The sequence below is a fragment of the Trachurus japonicus genome, chromosome 20 (genome assembly GCF_045865225.1).
Source record: "Trachurus japonicus isolate A0001 chromosome 20, Traja_1.0".
Classification (NCBI taxonomy): domain Eukaryota; kingdom Metazoa; phylum Chordata; class Actinopteri; order Carangiformes; family Carangidae; genus Trachurus; species Trachurus japonicus.
Genome location: NC_140926.1, coordinates 1,791,297 through 1,813,701, shown reverse-complemented (window position 1 = coordinate 1,813,701; position 22,405 = coordinate 1,791,297). Strand labels below are relative to the sequence as shown.

Sequence of the window (22,405 nt, the reverse complement as noted above, 5' to 3'; positions counted from 1 at the left end):
ACTTAAAATAAGACTCATCACCTACAAATTAACTTGTTTTTAGATCATTTTCACTTGTTTCAAACTAATTTTCACTTGAAATAAGTAGAAAAATCTGATAGTGAAAGTTAAGTAAGTTTTTGTGCTTGTAATACGAAAGAAAAACTTGCTCCACTATCAGATTTTTCTACTTATTTCAAGTGAAAATCAGCTTGAAAGAAGTAAAAAGTGACTAAAAACAAGCTGCTTTTTATGTGATGAGTCTTATTTTAAGTAGAATGAGATTTGTTTTGACTAGAAATAAGACAAATGTTCTTGGTAAGATTTTGAATTTTTGCTAACGATACGACCATGACTCACATGCATGACTCCGCCCACAATGACACGACACTATAGCCTACAACAATTAAATAATGAAGTTGTAATATGTTTTATTGTTTCATTTATTCACATCTTTGGTGTTTCGTTTGATAAACTCTCTTTATGGAGGCTCTCACATGCTTCACTGCAAAAACTCAAATATCTTACCAAGAATATTTGTCTTATTTCATGTCAAAATGTCATTTTTAGTCAAAACTAATCTCTCTCCACTTAAAATAAGACTCATCACATTAAAAAGCAGCTTGTTTTTAAGACATTTTTTTTACTTTTTTCAAACATATTTTCACTTGAAATAAGTAGAAAAATCTGATAGTGGAGCAAGTTTTTCTTTCTTATTACAAACACAAAACACTTCCTTTCACTGGCAGATTTTTCTACTTATTTCAAGTGAAAATTTGTTTGAAACAAGTGAAAATGATCTAAAAACAAGTTAATTTTAGGTGATGAGTCTTATTTTAAGAGGAAAGAGATTAGTTTTGACTAGAAATGAGACATTTTGACAAGAAATAAGACAAATATTCTTGGAAAGATTTTGAGTTTTTGCTTTGTTGAGCTTTACACCGCTGACTTGTATCATCAGAACAGACATGTCCTGTGATTTTCAGCTTAAAGGGATAGTTCAACATTTTGTCAAATTAGCCCATTGCCATAATCCCTATAGTCATAGCAGTAGGTTCGTTACCTTTAATTGTCGGTGCAAGCTGTTTTTAGAACGGCGGAGCAGAGCCGTGAGCTGCTCAGAGCTACGCTACGGAGGCTCATTATGGGATTTCTTGGTTTCCCTCATCATCAAACTCATCAAATACACAATCCAACAACTCCACAACGCTCTGGTGCACAAGTTGTGACCTTCACATTCACCACGCTATGAGATAATAACACAACGTTACCACACAGAGTTGTTTTAGAGGGAAATTCATGCAAAACCGCTGATGCACGTTGCCTTCACAGTCTCTGTATTTCCCTCTAAAACAACTCTGCCAGTAACAGTTGAATCTATGTACATGTCCTTCAGGATCAATAAAGTTAATTCAATTCAATTAAAATAATGAATGTAATAGCTAACCCTAACCTCCACTCTGAGGACAAATTCTCATTTTAAAACCAAACTTCTGTGCCGAGTTTCACAGAGTTTTGTCACAGTTGTGTAATTTTGCACTTGAACGCATCGCAGAGATCAACATCAGAGGAAACACACACACACACACACACACACACACACCTGAGCGACCTGAGACGACGAAGCCTCGGCATCAACAGAACATCACATCACATCACAGGTGAGGAGCTGTTGCTTAGTAACAGCTAAAACTAAAATCCTGCCAGAAATTAAGCACCAGAGCTGCCGAGTGTGTGTGTGTGTGTGTGTGTGTGTGTGTGTGTGTGTGTGTGTGTGTGTGTGTGTGTGTGTGTGTGTGTGTGTGTGAGTGTGTGTGTGTGTGTGTGAGTGAGTGAGTGTGTGTGTGTGTGTGTGTGTGTGTGTGTGTGTGTGTGTGTGTGTGTGTGTGTGTGTGTGTGTGTGTGTTCGGCTGCTCTTCTCTCATTTCTCCGTTTGTATAAAATCCTTCATCCTCTGTTTCTCTGGTTTTTCCTTCACTCAGATGTTTAACAGCAGCTGAAACTGTTCAAATTGACCCAGTCTGTTTTCTTCTTCCATCCTTCTTTCCTTCCCTTCATCCTTCCTTCTTCTTCCTTCCTCTTTTGATCCAATTGACCTGATCTGTTCCCTATCCCTCCATCTTTCTTTCCTTTCCTTTTCCCTTCCTTCTTTCCCTTCTTCCTTCCTTCCTTTTTGACCCAATTGACCCAATCTGTTCCCTCCCGCCTTCTATCTTTCCTTCCTTTTTCCCTTCCTTCTTTCCTCCCATCTTTCCCTTTGTCCTTCCTTCCTTCCTTCTTGCTTCTTCTTCCTTCCTTGAACAAATCTGTTCCCTCCCTCCTTCTATCTTTCCTTCCTTTTTCCCTTCCTTCTTTCCTCCCATCTTTCCCTTTGTCCTTCCTTCCTTCCTTCCTTCCTTCTTGATTCTTCTTCCTTCCTTGAACAAATCTGTTCCCTCCCTCCATCTTTCTTTCCTTCCTTTTTCCCTTCCTTCTTTCCACAATCCTTTTTCCCTTCCTTCTTTCCTTCCTTCCTTCCCTTCATCCTTACTTCTTCTTCCTTCCTCTTTTGATCCAATTGACCTGATCTGTTCCCTCCCTCCATCTTTCTTTACTTCCTTTTCCCTTCCTTCCTTCCTTCCTTCCTTGACCCAGGAGGACAACAGGGGGTTAAACAGATAAAAAACGAAAAGAAAAACACAGTGACAAACCAGGAAACCTGCAGTGTCGTCAATCGATCATCGATCACAAAAAATAAATTGACTTCCAGATTTAAAAAAAACCCCAAAAACAAATACCAGAGCCGCTCCCCCCTCTCTGTCGCTACAGAGACAGATGCTCAGCTCTTTACTTCCTCTGCACTGCAAAAACTCAAAATCTTACCAAGAATATTTGTCTTATTTCTTGTCAAAATGTCATTTCTAGTCAAAACTGATCTCTTTCCACTTGTTTTTAGCTCATTTTCACTAGTTTCAAACAAATTTTCACTTGAAATAAGTAGAAAAATCTGCCAGTGAAAGCAAGTTTTTTGTGCTTGTAATAAGAAAGAAAAACTTGCTCCACTATCAGATTTTTCTACTTATTTCAAGTGAAAATATGTTTGAAACAAGTGAAAATGATCTAAAAACAAGTTCATTTGTAGGTGATGAGTCTTGTTTTAAGTGAAAGAATTTAGTTTTGACTAGAAATGAGACATTTTGACTAGAAATAAGACAAATATTCTTGGTAAGATTTTCCGTTTTTTGCAGTGTGGTGTTTTATTTTGAAAAATGAGAATAAAGTAAGTTTTCTTTGACAGTTTGAACTGAAGCTCAGAGTTAAAAAAAACATCTGGAGCTGAAACTTCTCTCTCTTTCTTCTTCCTCTTTTTCATTCATTCATTCATTCCTCTCTCTGTCTGCGAGGCGTTCAGTGACCGTGGGAACAAACAGACTTGACTGTGTTTTACCTGCAGAGGAGTCGGCTGCTGGTCGACCGGGGCGATGAGCACGACGAGCTCGTGGTCGATGCTCAAGTAGCCGAAGACGTCGCACTGAGGCACCGAGACGTGGAGCCGAAGGATCTGCAGCACGTCGTGGACGGTGACCGGCTGGTTCCGGTTCAGCTGCACGCACACACACACACACACACACACACACACACACAGAGGTCAGAGGTCAAAGGTCACACGACTCAGGAAACATCTGGAACATCTGTGTGAACACCTGCTGCTCTGTTTCTGCAGGTGAATGGAGTTACACTGCAAAAACTCAAAATCTTTCCAAGAATATTTGTCGTATTTCTTGTCAAAATGTCTCATTTCTAGTCAAAACTAATCGCTTTTCTCTTAAAATAAGACTCATCACCTACAAATTAACTTGTTTTTAGATCATTTTCACTTGTTTCAAACAAAATTTCACTTGAAATAAGTAAGTTTTTTGTGCTTGTAATAAGGGAGAAAAACTTTTTCTACTTATTTCAAGTGAAAATTAGTTTGAAACAAGTGAAAATTGTCTAAAAACAATTAATTTTTTATGTGATGAGTCTTATTTGAAGTAGAATGAGATTTGTTTAGACTAGAAATGACATTTTGACTAGAAATAAGACAAATATTCTTGGTAAGATATTGAGTTTTTGCAGTGGAGGAGGAGGAGGAGGAATAGGAGGACACTGCAAAAACTCAAAATCTTTCCAAGAATATTTGTCGTATTTCTTGTCAAAATGTCTCATTTCTAGTCAAAACTAATCGCTTTTCTCTTAAAATAAGACTCATCACCTAAAAATGAACTTATTTTGAGATAATTTTCATTTGTTTCAAACTAATTTTCACTTGAAATAAGTAGAAAAATCTGCCAGTCAAAGCAAGTTTTCTCTGCTTGTAATAAGAAAGAAAAACTTGCTCAACTATCAGATTTTTCTACTTATTCCAAGTGAAAATCTGCTTGAAAGAAGTAAAAAGTGTCTAAAAACAAGCTGCTTTTTAATGTGATGAGTCTGATTTTAAGTAGAATGAGATTAGTTTTGACTAGAAATGACATTTTGACTAGAAATAAGACAAATATTCTTGGTAAGAGTTTGAGTTTTTGCAGTGTAGTTTTGTTCTTCACAGGAAACAAACTGGGAAACTTCAGTGTCACAGCTCCACCCGGTGGCCGACGGCTGTAACTACACATCACACCAATAACAACACTTTATACCTAAAATCTCATTTAAACTGCTTTAAAACCCAAACTTTAACACTTCAGCAGCACTTACAGACACCAAACCTTCCACTTTGATCCCTTTCTATATTCTGAAGGTTTTTACAGAGGGGATTGTTGATATATCATTCACAGCCTCATTTATACAACATTTTATTACTAAAAACATGGAGACATTAGATGTTTTTTTTTAGGGCTGGTGACAGTATTTTCTCATTTACAGAGTGATAAAAAGAGATATCCACAATCCTCCTCTGGAAAAACTAAAGACTCTAATATGTCAACTAAATAAAACAAGAATTTTTAAAGTAGCTTTATCCATTGTTCAGGTTTCTGTTCTGGAAATATATGCAAATTAGCGCATATTTAATTAGATATTGCCTCATTTACATATTTAAACATAAAATATAACAAAACTTCAGCTTCACTTCATTACAAAAACTAATCCAAGATTAAATCTGTTTTATATTTTAGTGATTGTGAGCGTGTTATTCTTTTTTAAAGCTTTTATTTCTACACGTTTGGATGCACCTTATATCGGTTTATATCTGGCTCCCAGTTCATTGTAGAATCAAGTTTAAAATGTTATTGTATTGAATTACATCTTAAAACTTTACTTTTATTCTTCAGCTTTTTAACTCAGCATGAGAGTCGTGTCACTGCTGTTCTTTTATGTCTTTTTTATTCTCATTTGAACTTGAATTTTTTTTTTTTAATCTTTTCTTTTATGGCTCTTACCTGTACTTATGGTTCATTTTTATTTATTTATTTATTTTTTAATTCTTTAATCAGTCAGTGTGATCGATGGGTTGGTACCTTGGAGAACGTGTTCATCTGCTCTTTGTTCCAGAGGATCTGCAGCATGCTGGCGCAGACGGGACAACACGCTCCTAAAAACACAGAGAGAGAAGACAGACGACGTCACCGTTAATGTTTCTATCTGAGAATTATATTTATGGGCGATTCCACCAAAAGACTGCCATTTCTGTCCCTGGCATATTAAATGTATAAAAACATGAAATAATATAATATAAATTACATTTAATTAATTAACAAAGCACCATACACATGAATCACTGTAGAAATTAAAGATATATCATTTTTTAATTACTCTAAAAAGGCTTTCAAAACACTGAAACAGCCTTTGTTGCCTGTCCCCACAGCCAAACGCTATATTTTACCTCAATGCACATTGCATAATGATTAAAATCCTTCTAAAATCTAATTTTCTTTGCATATTAGTGTGACTTCATATTCTATCTACACTTAAAAAACATTTTTTTAATAAAAACTTCATTATATTTGGTTAAAATTCACATTTTAGTCCCGTCCCCAGGTTTTCACTCAGTGCTGTTTCCCAAACACATCCCACCCTGACATGTTCTGCAGGAAGTGACATCATTTGGGTCTTCTGAAAGTCATGGGAAGACCAAAATAAAATTCTGTAATTTATTTTTCCTGAAATTGAATGATATTGTAGCTATGTCAGGGACCGTCACTCTTAAAGGACAATTCCAGGCGAATTCAACTCAGGGGTGTATTTTCATATCATTTTAGGTCTAAAAGAATGAATCTGAAGATTTTCAGTTTAATCGCTCCTGTTTTGCGGTAGTTGTGTCTGTCCGCGCGTCGCCACGGCAGCAATGAATGGGAGTGGATGTAAGTTCTGCTGTTTAGGCTGTTTCCAGCCCTCAAAGCCGCAATTTTTTTCCACAGACAGCGTCAGATGGAGACTCAAACATGCACCGAGAAGTTTATTTACTTCAACAAGCCGACATGTTTGTAAAACTAGATCTAATTCAAAGTCTCCCGGAGTCTCGCGCGAGACCCAGTTGCCGTGCGCGGTGTGTTCAGGTGCAGTGGGAAAAGCTACCGTTTGTGTCATAAACACAGGAATATCAACTCTTTACTTGCTTCAAGTGTACATTTTTTTCCACAGACAGCGTCAGGTGGCGACTCAAAGATGCGCCGAGAAGTTTTTTTTACTTGAAGCAAGTAAAGAGTTGATATTCCTGTGTTTATGACACAACGGTAGCTTTTCCCACTGCACCTGAATACACCGCGCACGGCAACTGGGTCTCGCGCGAGACTCCGGGAGACTTTGAATTAGATCTAGTTTTACAAACATGTCGGCTTGCTTGAAGTAAATAAACTTCTGGGTGCATGTTTGAGTCTCCATCTGACGCTGTCTGTGGCTTTGAGGGATGTAAACAGCCTAAACAGCAGAACTTACATCCACTCCCATTCATTGCTGCCGTGGCGATGCGGGGACAGACGCAACTACCGCAAAACAGGAGACATTAAACTGGAAACCTTCAGATTCCTTCTTTTAGACCTAAAATGATATGAAAATACACCCCTGAGTTGAATTCGCCTGGAATTGTCCTTTAAAACTCATTCCTGTTACCTACATTATCTCTAGACAGTGTTTGTTGATATCAAAAGTAAAATATTCAGTTAAATCCTCAGAATGTGCTCTGTGTGCTCCAGCTATTAGTATAGATGCTGTGTGGCTGGATTTCACACAATTGCTGGTTTTATGCTAAAATCTCATTGCTGTTACTCATACTTCTAAAATGCAATGATAATAAACTTTCGACAGTTGCAATAAATTAAATAAAGTAGCCTGAGATTGACCAGAACTCATTTTGAATGAGTAAATGTGTATATTAAAACATCCTATACTGAAATGGAATGAAAAATGAAGTTTAATTTTTAAGAGTTACAATGAGCAAATGGTGCTCTTTTGGCGGAATGACCCTTTTTTATGATGCTGTTTTAGCTCCGCCCACCTGGCGGCGTGACGGGCCGGCAGCCGGGCGTGGACAGCGGCGGACAGGGAATCGAACCGCAGGCCGACTCCAGCGCCACCACGTCGGACACGGCGCCCACGGCGTGACACGGGCCCTCGTAGTCCACGGCGACGCGGTCGGTGAAGGCGTCGCACACCGTGTTGTAGGTCTCTCCGTTGTGGCCGCACACCGGCTGCTGCTTCCTGCACGACTCCTAGCAACACACACACACACACACACACACACACAGACACACACACACACACACACACACACATGTTATGTTTCAATATGTAAATGAGGCCATATCTAATTAAATATGCGCTCATTTGCATATATTTCCAGAACAGAAATTTCATTGTATTCCTTTTTTTTTTACAGTGACAATAAAGCTTCTTAACAGGTAACTAGTAACTGTAGTGGATTACTTCCTGACCTGGCAGTGGCCCATAGGTAACTAGTAACTGTAATAGATTACTTCCTGACCTGGCAGTGGCCCATAGGTAACTAGTAACTGTAGTGGATTACTTCCCGACCTGGCAGTGGCCCATGATTACTATTTCAATGGGTAACTAGTGACTGTAATAGATTACTTCCTGACCTGGCAGTAGCCCATGATTACTATTTCAACAGGTAACTAGTAACTGTAGTGGACTACACTCTGACATGGATTACTTCTTAACAGGTAACTAGTAACTGTAGTGGACTACACTCTGACATGGATTACTTCTTAACAGGTAACTAGTAACTGTAGTGGACTACACTCTGACATGGATTACTTTTTAACAGGTAACTAGTAACTGTAGTGGACTACACTCTGACATGGATTACTTCTTAACAGGTAACTAGTAACCGTAGTGGATTACTTCCTAAACTGGCAGTGGCCCATGATTACTATTTCAACAGGTAACTAAGTTGTAGCAGACCACTTTTTGGTTTTATGTATTGCTGTTACTCATTTTGTCCACAAGAGGGCAGCCTTGTATTGCTAAAATGGTTAAATAAGTTAAAATCTTTAAAAACTAAAGGTTAAGTTACTTTAAATGCATTGTGACATGATTTCGTTACATAAACATGATTTGAGTGCATTATAGTAAAATGTCATTCATCTGGTTTTTATGTGCATATTGTCCGTTTTGAAGGTATATTTGTAATGAGCTTTTATTTTGAAGAGATCGCTAACATACCTTGTCACTTCCTGGCTGTATTGTGTCTTCCGGTATAAACAAGGAACAGTATGAATGAGCTGACGGTAAAAGTAAAAGGTTTTAAGGTGAACTAAGGAAAATAAGGAGATAAAGCAACGGTAACTCAAGAATAAAACACCAAAGACGGTATTAGCTACCTACCCCCGAGGAGGTATAAGGTTAGTGTGTGTGTTACGGTCATATTTACGTTACGTTGCTATGCTAAAGCTAAGCTAATTCTCGCTCCCCTGCGGTGAAGCTACGGTGTATTGTACAGCGCAGAGTTAGAAACATAAATGTAATTGTGCTTTTTGTGTTTTCTTTAGTTCTCACGTTGGTTTTCTACAAAGTGGTTTATGGAGCTGTTTGTGAAAATAAAGACAGTTTGAGAAAATCATCAGTCGGGTCCACAATCTGTCGGAGGGTATGCTACACTAGTAACTGTAGTGGAACACTCTGACATGGATTACTTTTCAACAGGTAACTAGTAACTGCAGTGGATTACTTCCCGACCTGGCGGTGGCCCATGGTTACGTTTTAACTGGTAACTAGTAACTGTAATAGATTACATCCTGACCTGGCAGCGGCCCATGATTATGATTATGTTTAACAGGTAACTAGTAACTGCAGTGGATTACTTCCTGACCTGGCAGCGGCCCACGATTACATTTCAACAGGTAACTAGTAACTGTAATAGATTACATCCTGACCTGGCAGCGGCCCATGATTATGATTATGTTTAACAGGTAACTAGTAACTGTAATAGATTACTTCCTGACCTGGCAGTGGCCCATGATTATGATTACTATTTCAACAGGTAACTAGTAACTGTAGTGGATTACTTCCTGACCTGGTATTGGCCCATGATTATGATTACGTTTCAACAGGTAACTAGTAACTGTAGTGGATTACTTCCTGACCTGGCAGTGGCCCATGATTACTTTATACCAGGTAACTAGTAACTGTAATAGATTACTTCCTGACCTGGCAGTGGTCCATGATTATGATTACGTTTCAACAGGTAACTAGTAACTGTAGTGGATTACTTCCTGACCTGGCAGTGGCCCATGATTACTTTATACCAGGTAACTAGTAACTGTAATAGATTACTTCCTGACCTGGTAGTGGCCCATGATTATGATTACGTTTCAACAGGTAACTAGTAACTGTAATAGATTACTTCCTGACCTGGCAGTGGCCCATGATTACTTTATACCAGGTAACTAGTAACTGTAATAGATTACTTCCTGACCTGGTAGTGGCCCATGATTATGATTACGTTTCAACAGGTAACTAGTAACTGTAATAGATTACTTCCTGACCTGGCAGTGGCCCATGATTACTTTATACCAGGTAACTAGTAACTGTAATAGATTACTTCCTGACCTGGCAGTGGCCCATGATTACTTTATACCAGGTAACTAGTAACTGTAATAGATTACTTCCTGACCTGGCAGCGTCCCATGATTACTATTTCAACAGATAACTAGTACCTGTAATAGATTACTCTCTGACCTGGCAGTGTACCATGATTACTATTTTAAAGGGATAGTTCAACATTTTGGCAAATTGGCCCATTGCCATAATCCCTATAGTTTCAGCAGTAGGTTTGTTAGGTAACTAGTAACTGTAATAGATTACTTCCTACCTGGCAGCGGCCCATGATTACTACTTTAACAGGTAACTAGTACCTGTAATAGATTACTCTCTGACCTGGCAGTGTACCATGATTACTATTTTAAAGGGATAGTTCAACATTTTGGCAAATTGGCCCATTGCCATAATCCCTATAGTCTTAGCAGTAGGTTCGTTAGGTAACTAGTAACTGTAATAGATTACTTCCTACCTGGCAGCGGCCCATGATTACTACTTTAACAGGTAACTAGAAACTGTAATAGATTACTTCCTACCTGGCAGTGTACCATGATTACTATTTTAAAGGGATAGTTCAACATTTTGGCAAATTGGCCCATTGCCATAATCCCTATAGTTTCAGCAGTAGGTTTGTTAGGTAACTAGTAACTGTAATAGATTACTTTCTACCTGGCAGTGGCCCATGATTACTTTATACCAGGTTACTAGTGACTGTAATAGATTACATCCTGACCTTGCAGCGTCCCATGATTACTATTTTAAAGGGATAGTTCAACATTTTGGCAAATTGGCCCATTGCCATAATCCCTATACTTTTAGCAGTAGGTTCGTTAACCTAGGTTACTAGTAACTACTTTAACAGGTAACTAGTAACTGTAATAGATTACTTCCTGACCTGGCAGTGTCCCATGATTACTATTTTAAAGGGATAGTTCAACATTTTGGCAAATTGGCCCATTGCCATAATCCCTATAGTTTTAGCCGTATAGGTTCGTTAGGTAACTACGTAGTAACTGTAATAGATTACTCTTTCTACCTGGCAGTGGCCCATGTAGGCCAGCGTTTTCCCCGCCTGCTGCAGGTGACACACGCTGAGGTGCACGAGGCCGTCGGTGTCGCACGCCGGCTCCACGCTGTTCTTGTCGCACGACGACGGGCGACCGACGCACTCGAACTGAGGACAGTCGGAGGAGTCGCTCAGACACACACGGTACCGCGGCACGCACCTGGAGACACACACACACACACAAAATAACACAGTGAACATCAAACATCTGTCGCCACGGAGACCACAGGGAAACAGGAAACCTTCAGAATAAAAGCCTGATTCTGCAACGTCGAGGTAAACAGGAGGAGAGGGAGAAGTATATTTTTTGTTTTTTTTGCCTTTATTCGACAGCATAGTGAGATGGACAGGAAAGGGGGAGGCAGAGAGAGGGGGACTGACATGCAGGAAAGGTCTGCCCGACGCGGGACTCGAACCGGGGACACCTGCGTTGAGGACTGTAGCCTCTACATGGGGCGGCCGCCTTAACCACTGCGCCACGCACCACCCCGGAGGAGAGAGAGAAGGAGAAGGAGGGGGGTGTAGAGCCAGTGCACTATTTGGATTCGTATTCGTAATCGGGAAGAAACCGGAAGTGGGCGCACTGACTTCAGCCGAGCTAGTGCTACGCTGCACGAAATGCTCGAAAAGCTCCCGAATGATGAGGAGAAACTTCGGACAGAAAAGAGGAGCAGCAGGAGGAGGAGGTGCTACCTGTGGCTGCGGGGGCAGGGCTTGGAGGAGCAGGCGTTGCCGAGGCGACACTGTCCGAAGACGAACTGATGATCCTTGAAGCCGAGACAGCGAGCGACGCACGCGCTCGGGTACGTCCGACCGTTGGAGGAGCAGACCGGGATGAAGTGATCGGGACAGCTGCAGGGGAGGCCTGAGGAGGAGAGGAGGAGGAGGAAGAGGAGGGGGGGGGGGGGAGGAGGAGGAGGAACAGGAGGAGAGAAGAGGAGGAGGAGGATTGGTTATTGATTATTAACATAAAAGTTCTGATGTGAAACTTTTCCACTTTAAACTCATTTTACAAGAGAAAACAGGAAAATTTCAAAATAAAAGCCTGATTCTGCAACACAGAGGTAAACAGAGGAGAAAATGAGGAGGAGGAGAAAAGGAGGAGAGGTGGTGACATAGGAGAGAGGGAGGACAGGAGGCTGTGAGGAGGAGAGATGGAGGAGAGATGGAGGAGAGAAGGAGAAGATAAGGAGGAGGAGAGAAAAATGAGGAGACAGAGAGGGCAGGAAGAGGAGAGATGGAGGACAGGAGGACAGAAGGAGAATACAGCTTTGACCAAAAGCACTTTTCCTGTTGTACCACTCAGGAAAAGTGCTTTTGGTCAAAGCTGTATTTTCTTTCCGTGCATCCCAGACCTGGAACCAAATACCTACAGTAGCACTACACGTGAACTTCCAACTCTTATACCTCCTTTGCCAAGGCTCTTAAAGGATAATTTCCCTGCTCCACTGGGGCTAATTTCGTAAAAACAACTCCAAATGACACCAAAGTTGTCTGGGTGAGTAAAATGATCTTATTTTATGCTAGAAATAAGGTCCAGGTCGCAAAAAAACGGAAATTATCCTTTAAGGCATGGCTGTTGCAAAACCAGACCTGTGATCATGAAGTCTAGAAGTGTATGTTCGCCTGATTGGTTGATTGTATGGGGCACCACTCTGTATTCTTTTCTTTTTTTTCTTTCTTTTTTTTCTTTTCTTTTCTGTATTGTGTATACATAAACATGGTGTGTACATCATACATTTATGTATACAAACTTTGTGCAATATTGGACACACATCTGCATGTGCAATCGTGTGCTATGGGATAGTGCAATTTAAGTCGATCCTGCACTTTATTGGGGCATTGTGCAATTAAATTAAATTAAATCTTACACTTATGCACTCGTCACTTTAGCACATAGCACTTTAACTAGCACTGTAGCTCTTTATAACTTCTCAGTAACCTGTTGGTCCCCTTACCCACTCTTTTAACCGTCTATGGTCAGTTAACTGCTGGTTTACGTATGTCTTTTATATATGTTTTGTGTAAGATATCAAGGTGTTTTGTTGTCCTAGTCCTGCCTCTTGTACTTTTTACTTCTTGTACTTTTTATCTTCATTGTCTTTTATGTCTAAACATCAACCTGCTAATGGGACTGGGGATGGAAATGAGCCACTTGGCCACAATCCCACATATTGACATGTCAATGTCCATCAATATGTAGGCCTACTGTTTTACAAAAATAAATCAATCTCAGATAAGGAGGAAGGAAGGAGGAGGAGAGATGGAGATGAGATGGAGGACTGGAGGAGGTGAGGAGGACAGAAGGAGGAGATAAGGAGGAGAGAGAGGTGGAGGTGTGTTGTCTGTACCGGTGAAGTGCTTGTGGTCGTGGTCGTGGTCGGAGCTCAGACATTCCCTGGTGGAGCAGATGGTGTTTCCAGCAAAACAGGAGCAGGTGTGACAGTCGACTCTGAAGGAGGAGCCGTGGTCTACACACACACACACACACACACACACACACACACACACACACACACACACACACACACACACACACTGATGTTAACAGGTGACTCTTTCATGTTAACATGTTGAGTCTGTGGAGAGTGGCTCCCTCTAGTGGTCGGGAGAGGAACTGCAGCTTGTTTAAACAGGAACTCTGTAGTATTTCCACCTTAAAGGGCCCATATTATGCAAAATCCACGTTCTCCTGGTTTTGTAGTGGTCCTATGTGTTCCCGTGGCCTTTCTATGACGCCTGGAGGTGAAAAAAGTCTGTTCTCTCACTTAATTGATTTCTACACTTTTTTGAGATCGTGTCGAATTGGAAGTGCTGGCAGACTTGACGTCAGGATGCGCTGAACTCAGGTGACTCCACCTCCCGGTACTTCCTTATCCTCCCCCTGGGCCAGTCTGGAAAAACGTGAGCTCCGCCCGCTGAGACATTTCCGTAACAGCGACAGACAAGATGAGAGGTTCAGAAACTTTTTTTTTTTTTCAAATCAATGCCCGACCACATCCCTATTCCCAATGTCAACACTGGCACATGTACCTGTAGTGAAAACCACACCCTCTCCCCGTGACAGGTGTGGAGTGGACGTGGTTTACACATCTTATTTGCATTTCAAGGTACAGACACAGAAATGGCTCGTTCAGAGGAGAGCTCTGGAGAGCCACGTTTAGATTACTGAGATGTAGAGCTGCAGATTGATTTGGGGACAATACACTAGGAATACTATATGGTTGGACAACTTAGACCCATGTGAAATAGTTGAAAAACAGCATAATATGGGACCTTTAATTCTTTAGTATTGCCACTTTAACTCTGCTCCAGTTGGTATCCCAACTAATAAGACTACACTAACTTTTATTTTTTTGAAAAATTGAAATGTTTAAATGTTTTTGGAGAAATTGTACCACTTTTTTCCCCAGAAATTTCTCTATAATATTTCCAAAATTTCATTCAGCCATTGGCCCTAATTTGAAAGTAGCCTACATTGACTAAAAAAGTGACGTTCTTCAGTCTCAGAACATATATATTTGTGTATTTCTGGTGTTTGTTTAAAAATTTTGCCCAATGGAGGAGGGTCCGTGGTCTAATTTGTGTCAATTTAGGGTCATTGATGTAAAAAAGTTTGAGAACCACCGTCGTAGATGATAAATAACACTTCGTTGAGAACAAATGCACATGGAGGAGAGGAGGGTTAGAGACATAGAGGAGGAGAGACCAGACTTGTTACACTGCAAAAACTCAAATATCTTACCAAGAATATTTGTCTTATTTCTAGTCAAAATGTCGTTTCTAGTCAAAACAAATCTCATTCTACTTAAAATAAGACTCATCACATTAAAGTAGCTTGTTTTTAGACACTTTTTACTTCTTTCAAGCACATTTTCACTTGAAATAAGTAGAGAAATCTGATAGTGGAGCAAGTTTTTCTTTCTTATTACAAGCACAAAAAACCTGCTTTCACTGGCAGATTTTTCTACTTATTTCAAGTGAAAATTAGTTTGAAACAAGTGAAAATGATCTAAAAACAAGTTAATTTTTAGGTGATGAGTCTTATTTTAAGTGGAAAGAGTTTAGTTTTGACTAGAAATTAGACATTTTGACAAGAAATAAGACAAATATTCTTGGAAAGATTATGAGTTTTTGCAGTGTACAAAGAGCTGGTTCAGACCTCGGCTCATATTCACAAAGATTCATAGGAGTAAGTTTTGCTCTTACTGGCGTACCTGTAAGAAAATCTTATATTACTGTTTGTGCTCAAACTGATAAAAGATTAGGTTTAGTTTTAGTAAACTGTCGACTTCTGAGTCAATATCCCCCATTAACATAAAAAGATTAGGTGAAATGAAACTCCATCAGTTTCTCCACAGGAAGTAACGACTCACTTTCATTTATTTCCTACACCAGAGTGTGTGTGTGTGTCTGTGTGTGTCTGTGTGTGTGTGTGTGTGTGTGTGTGTCGTACTCTTCCGCTGCCCCCCCACGCTGCAGCTCTTGCTGGTGTCGACACACGGCATCTCCACGCAGTTCTCCAGCCGGCCGCTGGCGCCACAGCTGCAGACCTCGTAGCATCCCGACGGCCCGGTCCGCGTCGGCACCTGGATACGAGCGTCCAGCTGCACCAGGAACTCCGAGGCCTCGCCCAGCTTACAGCCTGCACACACACACACACACACACACACACACACACGGTTATTACAGCTCACCAAGAATAAAACTAGCAGTAAAAAAAATGATAATAATCTAGTAAACTGAAATACAAAACCAAAAAAGGAGAACTCCACTGCAAAAACTCTACATCTTTCCAAGAATATTTGTCTTATTTCTAGTCAAAACAAATCTCTTTCTACTTAAAATAAGACTCATCACATAAAAAGCAGCTTGTTTTTAGACACTTTTTACTTCTTTCAAGCAGATTTTCACTTGAAATAAGTAGAAAAATCTGATAGTGGAGCAAGTTTTTCTTTCTTATTACAAACACCAAACACTGGCAGATTTTTCTACTTATTTCAAGTGAAAATTAGTTTGAAACAAGTGAAAATGATCTAAAAACAAGTTCATTTTTAGGTGATGAGTCTTATTTTAAGTGGAAAGAGATTAGTTTTGACTAGAAATGAAACATTTTGACAAGAAATAAGACAAATATTCTTGGAAAGATCTTTATCATCCTCCACCTCCTCCTCCTCCACTGCAAAAACTCAAGATCTTACCAAGAATATTTGTCTTATTTCTTGTCAAAATGTCTAATTTCTAGTCAAAACTAATCTCTTTCCACTTAAAATAAGACTCATCACCTAAAAATGAACTTGTTTTTAGATCATTTTCACTTGTTTCTAACAAATTTTTACTTGAAATAAGTAGAAAAATCTGCCAGTGAAAGGAAGAAGTGTTTTGTGCTTGTAATAAGAAAGAAAAACTTCTCCACTATCAGATTTTTCTACTTATTTTAAGTGAAAATCTGCTTGAAAGAAGTAAAAAGTGTCTAAAAACAAGCTACATTTTATGTGATTTTACGTATAATGAGATTATTTTTGACTAGAAATGACATTTTGACTAGAAATAAGACAAATATTCTTGGTAAGATTTAGAGTTTTTGCAGTGTAACTCCAAACTCCAGGTATCAGCGCTTATCTATCTATCTATCTATCTATCTATCTATCTATCTATCTATCTATCTATCTATCTATCTATCTATCTATCTATCTATCTATCTATCTATCTATCTATCTATCTATCTATCTATCTATCTATCTATCTATCTACTTCTTATATTGACTGTATAATAATCACTCTGCTTCTTTTTCCTTCTCATTGTTGTTATCATTTAATTGTTTCATATAGTTTTTGCCTTTATTTGTAACAAATTTGGTCTTTATTTATTGTTTTAATGGGTGAAGTTTTCACATGAGCCCTTTTAGGTTTCATACAAATTTGGGTTAGTTCATCTTCGGAGGTAAATAAAAACTATTATACTAACTAATTCCTCAAAAATAAAACTAAACTAAATCTGAGTAATCATTAGTTGAACTCACTAAAACTAAACTGAAATAAAAATGCAAACTGAAAAAACTAAATAAAAGAAAAGAAAAATGTTAAACTCTAATAACCTTCACACACACACACACACACACACACACACACACACACACACACACACACCTGGGACACACAGGTGCGGCTGACAGTTGAGCTCGTCCAGACAGCCTCTCCGGTTCACCTGACACAGGTGGTTGCTAGGACACGGGTTGGGGTTACAGGGATGGATCACCTCCTCCACGATGCTGTTGCCAAGGGAACTGGGGGCTGGAAAAAGAAAGGATCAAACCCTCAGTTTGTGTTGTTCAGAACTTTTTAGTCGGATCAGGAAAACTTTGATCCAGAACATCAGGATTATTCTGATCCCAGATGTTTGGTGGATTCAGGAACAAAATGTAATTTAAATTAAATTCAAACTACATTTATAATGTAGTAGGCTTTAAAAACATTTATTGATTTATTTATATTTTGCACCTGATTTTTAAACCATAACAGTGATAAAGTCAGTCAAGTTAATTTTTGATTATCCCACAAATTAAGACCTTTTCCCCAATTACTGGATAATTACATCAAATTTTAAGTTATATTATTAAATATTCACAATGTATTTGACTAATGTACTGTTTATTTGCTTGTTTTAAAAAAATATATATATCTACAGTACATAGCCAGACCGGATAAGAAGTCACACAGTCACATTAAACACTCACAATCCAACCTGGATAAAAGTAAAGATGGATTATTGATTATTGATCCTGGATGGGGGAAAAAAAGGGGATTTCAAAATCCAGATCATTTTGATTCAGATTAAACCTTTTGAACACCTGGAGCCCTGATGATCAATAATCTATAATCACTGTGACCCACTGGACCTTCAACCTCGGTGTTGTTCTGCCCCCTGGTGGCATCAGATGAAACCACCTGCAGGTCCGACTCCATCATCACATACAGAAACTTAAAGGGATAGTGAAACACTTTGGCAAATTGGTCCATTCCCATAATCTCTATAGTCATAGCAGTAGGTTCGTTACCTTTAATTGTCGGTGCGAGCTATTGAGCGTTATGAGATAGAGTTGTTTTAGAGGGAAATTCATGCAAAACCACTGATGCACGTTGCCTTCAGGGACAGTTTTTCATCAACAGTCTCTGAATTTCCCTCTAAAACAACTCTGTGTGGTAACGTTGTGTTATTATCTCATAGCGTGGTGAATGTGCAGCTCACAACTTGTCCACCAGAGCGTTGTGGAGTTGTTGGATTGTGTATTTGATGAGTTTGATGAGGGAAACCAACCAAGAAATCCCATAATGAGCCTCCGTAGCGTAGCTCTGAGCAGCTCACGGCTCTGCTCCGCCGTTCTCAAAATAGCTTGCACCGACAATTAAAGGTAACGAACCTACTGCTATGACTATAGGGATTATTATGGCAATGGGCCAATTTGCCAAAATGTTGAACTATCCCTTAAACATATAAACGTCTTTAATTAGTTTTTGTTACAGGTTACAGAGTGAGTGAGCGCTGGTTTGTCCCGATGCCCCTGAACCCCCCATGGCGGCGGAGACTCACTGAGGTATCGGTGCAGCGGGATGCAGCGTTCAGGGTCGTCGATGGGAGAAAGCAGCTCACAGATCCTCTCTGGGGTCTGACCCTCATGGAAACGCTTCCTGTCCCCACACTGAGTCAGGATGTCCACGCAGTCCGACCTGACACACACACACACACACACACACACACACACACACACACACACACACACACACACAACAACACATCAGTAACACACAGATACACACACTGGAGCATCTAACAACAACACAACAAACTGAGACAAAGAGAAACAACTCAACAGTAAAAACACCAATTTGCTGAGTCACTGTTGAACTGTTTTTCCAGCCGTTAGAGGCTCAACACAAATACAAACATGAACGATGCAACTTTAAGCTTCCCGATCCGATTACAGACCATAATAAACAGCCAATATGAAATCATAAACTTTGAAAAATAAAAATAAAACCGGAGCTTTTTTAAAGATTCAAGTGAAAATCTGCTTCAGAAAGAAAACTCAATGAATCAGATAATTAATATCCCTCATGTTAATTCATTTCAGAACAACTCACAAAATTAAAATAACAGCTTTTTATTGTAAAGGAGTTTTTACAGTGTAGATCTGCACCTTCAGTCCGTCTTCTCCCCTTTAATGAAACCAACTGGTGTTATTATGTATTTTAAATCATTGGAAAGTCTGATTAGTGATTAGTCGCCTTTACAACGAGGTTCAACTTGTAAGAATCGTGCGTTCGTGATATGAGCAACACAGTTAAACGTGTGGGTGGCGCCCTGAAAAATGTGTTAAAATCCTCTGTGTTAAAATCTCCTGCTGGTGTTCACACTAGATATGTAAATATGTAGATATATATGGGTCAGTGACAAATAAAAAAATGTTTTAAATGATAAAAAAAACTGTTTTCAAAGAGCCAGATTTGTTAAAATGTACATTTTGTATTCAAAATGATACCTATATAATATGAAACCTGAATGCCCTGAAAATGTCAAATGGTGCAGCCACAAAAGAATATTAATATTAGCCATTTTATCCACCTAGAGTGGATTTAAGTGAATTTATAAAAAAAAGTACACTTTCTTCTGAAAACATTACATTGAAATAGATTTTTGCTGAACTTCTATATTTGAATTTTAATGCATTTTAGCAACTCTGAGCAGAACTTATTCTAAAGTCTGGGGTGGACAGTCTATTTATCTTTTTTGTTGTGTTTTATTTTACTGTGCAGCACTTTGGAAACCTTTGTGTTTAGCTAAAATTGCGCTTAAATAAAATGGATTGGATTGGATTAAGAAAAACAACACTTTTCTTCTAAATAAAGAGTCAAATATTGTAAAATTTGTCAAGAAACTTAGTGTTGAATCGCAAAGGTGAATTATATTTATTCCACATTTGAGTCCAGATTTATTTCCCTGTATATAATTATCAAATTTAGATGAAAAAAATACTGGTTACACCATTTAAACCTGACTGAATTGACCCATATATTCATTTGTTTTGTCTTTGTCTAACTGTAATTTGATTTGTGGATCATGAGACTGCAGATGGACATGAGCTCTTGAGCTAAATCTGGTATATCATTATATAACAAACCATTATTTACAAATAAATGCATGAATGAAAATGGTTAGTTGTTGGCCGTACTTGCATTTGCAATTGTCAGATTTTTATGATAAAATACCAGTTACATCATTTAACACTGGGTTGTATCTCATCATTAACCCATATATTCATTTGTTTTGTCTTTGTCTAACTGTAATTTGATTTGCTCTGGAGCTAAATCTGGCATATCATTACATAACATGCATGCACCCCTGTCTGTCTGCATCCCAGAATGTGTAGTACAGTATGTGCTGATGCAGCCTATTGTGTGTGATTACTGGTATATTGCATGTGCTGCTCTTGTATGTTTCTATGTGCTGTCTCTGCATGATTGTACTGATGCCTACCTGCTCTATCCTTTCCCTTTTGATTCTTTTTAATCATTGTGTTGTAATATATTGTTGTTGTTTTTTTAGGATGCCCATTGTCATCTGGCCGGGGACTACAGCAGGATATTAGCCATGCTGGCTAAAGCTAAAGCCCTTTTTACTGTATTTAATGCAGTTGATTAATTGGGACTGTCCACGTACAATAAAACAATAAAGTAAATAAAGTAAAGTAACAAATCATTATTTTTGTATGTTCATGAATATGCAGAGTCCCATTACAAATAAACTAATAAATGAAAAATGAAATCTACATCTCGGTGTGGTAGTTAGACGTACTTGCAGATGACGCTGCCTCTGAACTTGCTGTGGCAGGGTTTGATCTGCAGCGAGCAGGCCACGGCCTTCCACATGTCGGGAAGACACTTGCGGATGTCGAGCACCGGGATGTTCATGAACGGCATCTTGATGGTGCCGTTGGACCACAGCTTGATGTCGTTCATGGCGCCCTGGTCCGACTGCACGTTGCAGCTGCGGAACAGCTCCGTGGGCCTGAGGACACAGCACACATCTGGTTAATGCTTTCAAAATAAAAGACTTAAAGAAATACATCGGAGAAGTGTTGAAGCTTGTTTTGTACATTGAACCAGTTTGTTTCTGTGTTTATTCCTCTGATTTAAAGATGTGCAGTCTGTGGCTCTTTAACTTATCTATGAAATCATCTCTGACATGAGAAATCTATCATAGAACAACATAAAAACATGTTGTTTTTGTTTTTAAACCACACCCAAACTAGCTCTCTGTTTCTATCTATCTGTCACTCAGCAGAGGAGACAACAGGTCCGACACTGGAAACACTCAATCAGGGTTTCTGCAGGTTTCACCAACTCAAATTTAAGATGTTTTAAGACCTTTTTGGATGAAATGCAATGCTTTTATCAAACAAATGTACAAAGGAAATGCAGAGTCACTAAATTACTGGCAAAGTAAATTGGCTGCAACATATAAATTGTGCGTTTGTGCTCGTTTGTAGTCAAAAATACATTCGATAAAGCACAATGAAGTGTTGCAGGAGCATTTGAGGTAAGAAAAGTAAGACCTGTCTAAAATTATTTAAGACTTGAACACAATACTTTAACAAATTTAAGACTTTTTAAAAGGATAGGCAGAGTTGTTTTAGAGGGAAATTCATGCAAAACCGCTGATGCGCGTTGCCTTCAGGGACAGTTTTTCATCAACAGTCTCTGTATTTCCCTCTAAAACAACTCTGTGTGGTAACGTTGTGTTATTATCTCATAGCGTGCTGAATGTGCAGCTCACAACTTGTCCACCAGAGCGTTGTGGAGTTGTTGGATTGTGTATTTGATGAGTTTGATGATGAGGGAAACCATTAGAAATCCCATAATGAGCCTCCGTAGCGTAGCTCTGAGCAGCTCACGGCTCTGCTCCGCCGTTCTAAAAACAGCTTGCACCGACAATTAAAGGTAACAAACCTACTGCTATGACTATAGGGATTATGGCAATGGGCCAATTTGACAAAATGTTGAACTATCCCTTTAAGGTCTAAATACCTAGACTGTTTTTAGGCTTTGACCCTGAGAGAAAAACCTTGTCAACAAGTCAAAGTCTCTATTTTCTTTGGAAAATAAATCCTCAGATGTCTGATTGGTGGGTTCGGTCTCTAGCGATGACTCAGCTAATTGGTGGTTTAACAGGAAGAGAAGCTGCAGGGTGTGGCTCTTCATCATCATCATCATCACACTGACTGCTCTGTTTATCCTGCGTGTGTGTGTGTGTGTGTGTGTGTGAAACTCTGGATTCCTGAGTGGTCAACA

The 22,405-nt window shown here is 39.2% G+C and overlaps 1 protein-coding gene across 1 annotated transcript in view; it reads right to left on the bottom strand.

Annotated features, from left to right (window-relative positions):
- LOC146966017 (reversion-inducing cysteine-rich protein with Kazal motifs-like) overlaps positions 1-22,405 on the bottom strand; it is an 83,031-nt gene that overhangs the window by 427 nt on the left and 60,199 nt on the right. The window contains exons 11-20 of the mRNA XM_085763435.1: positions 20,910-21,122; positions 18,648-18,784; positions 17,207-17,350; positions 15,513-15,701; positions 13,408-13,527; positions 11,750-11,921; positions 11,027-11,216; positions 7,430-7,643; positions 5,454-5,527; positions 3,407-3,562 (exon numbers count right to left, since the gene is read on the bottom strand). Coding sequence (XP_085619561.1) covers positions 3,407-3,562; positions 5,454-5,527; positions 7,430-7,643; positions 11,027-11,216; positions 11,750-11,921; positions 13,408-13,527; positions 15,513-15,701; positions 17,207-17,350; positions 18,648-18,784; positions 20,910-21,122 — 1,609 coding nt within the window. The remainder of the gene's footprint in view (positions 1-3,406; positions 3,563-5,453; positions 5,528-7,429; positions 7,644-11,026; positions 11,217-11,749; positions 11,922-13,407; positions 13,528-15,512; positions 15,702-17,206; positions 17,351-18,647; positions 18,785-20,909; positions 21,123-22,405) is intronic.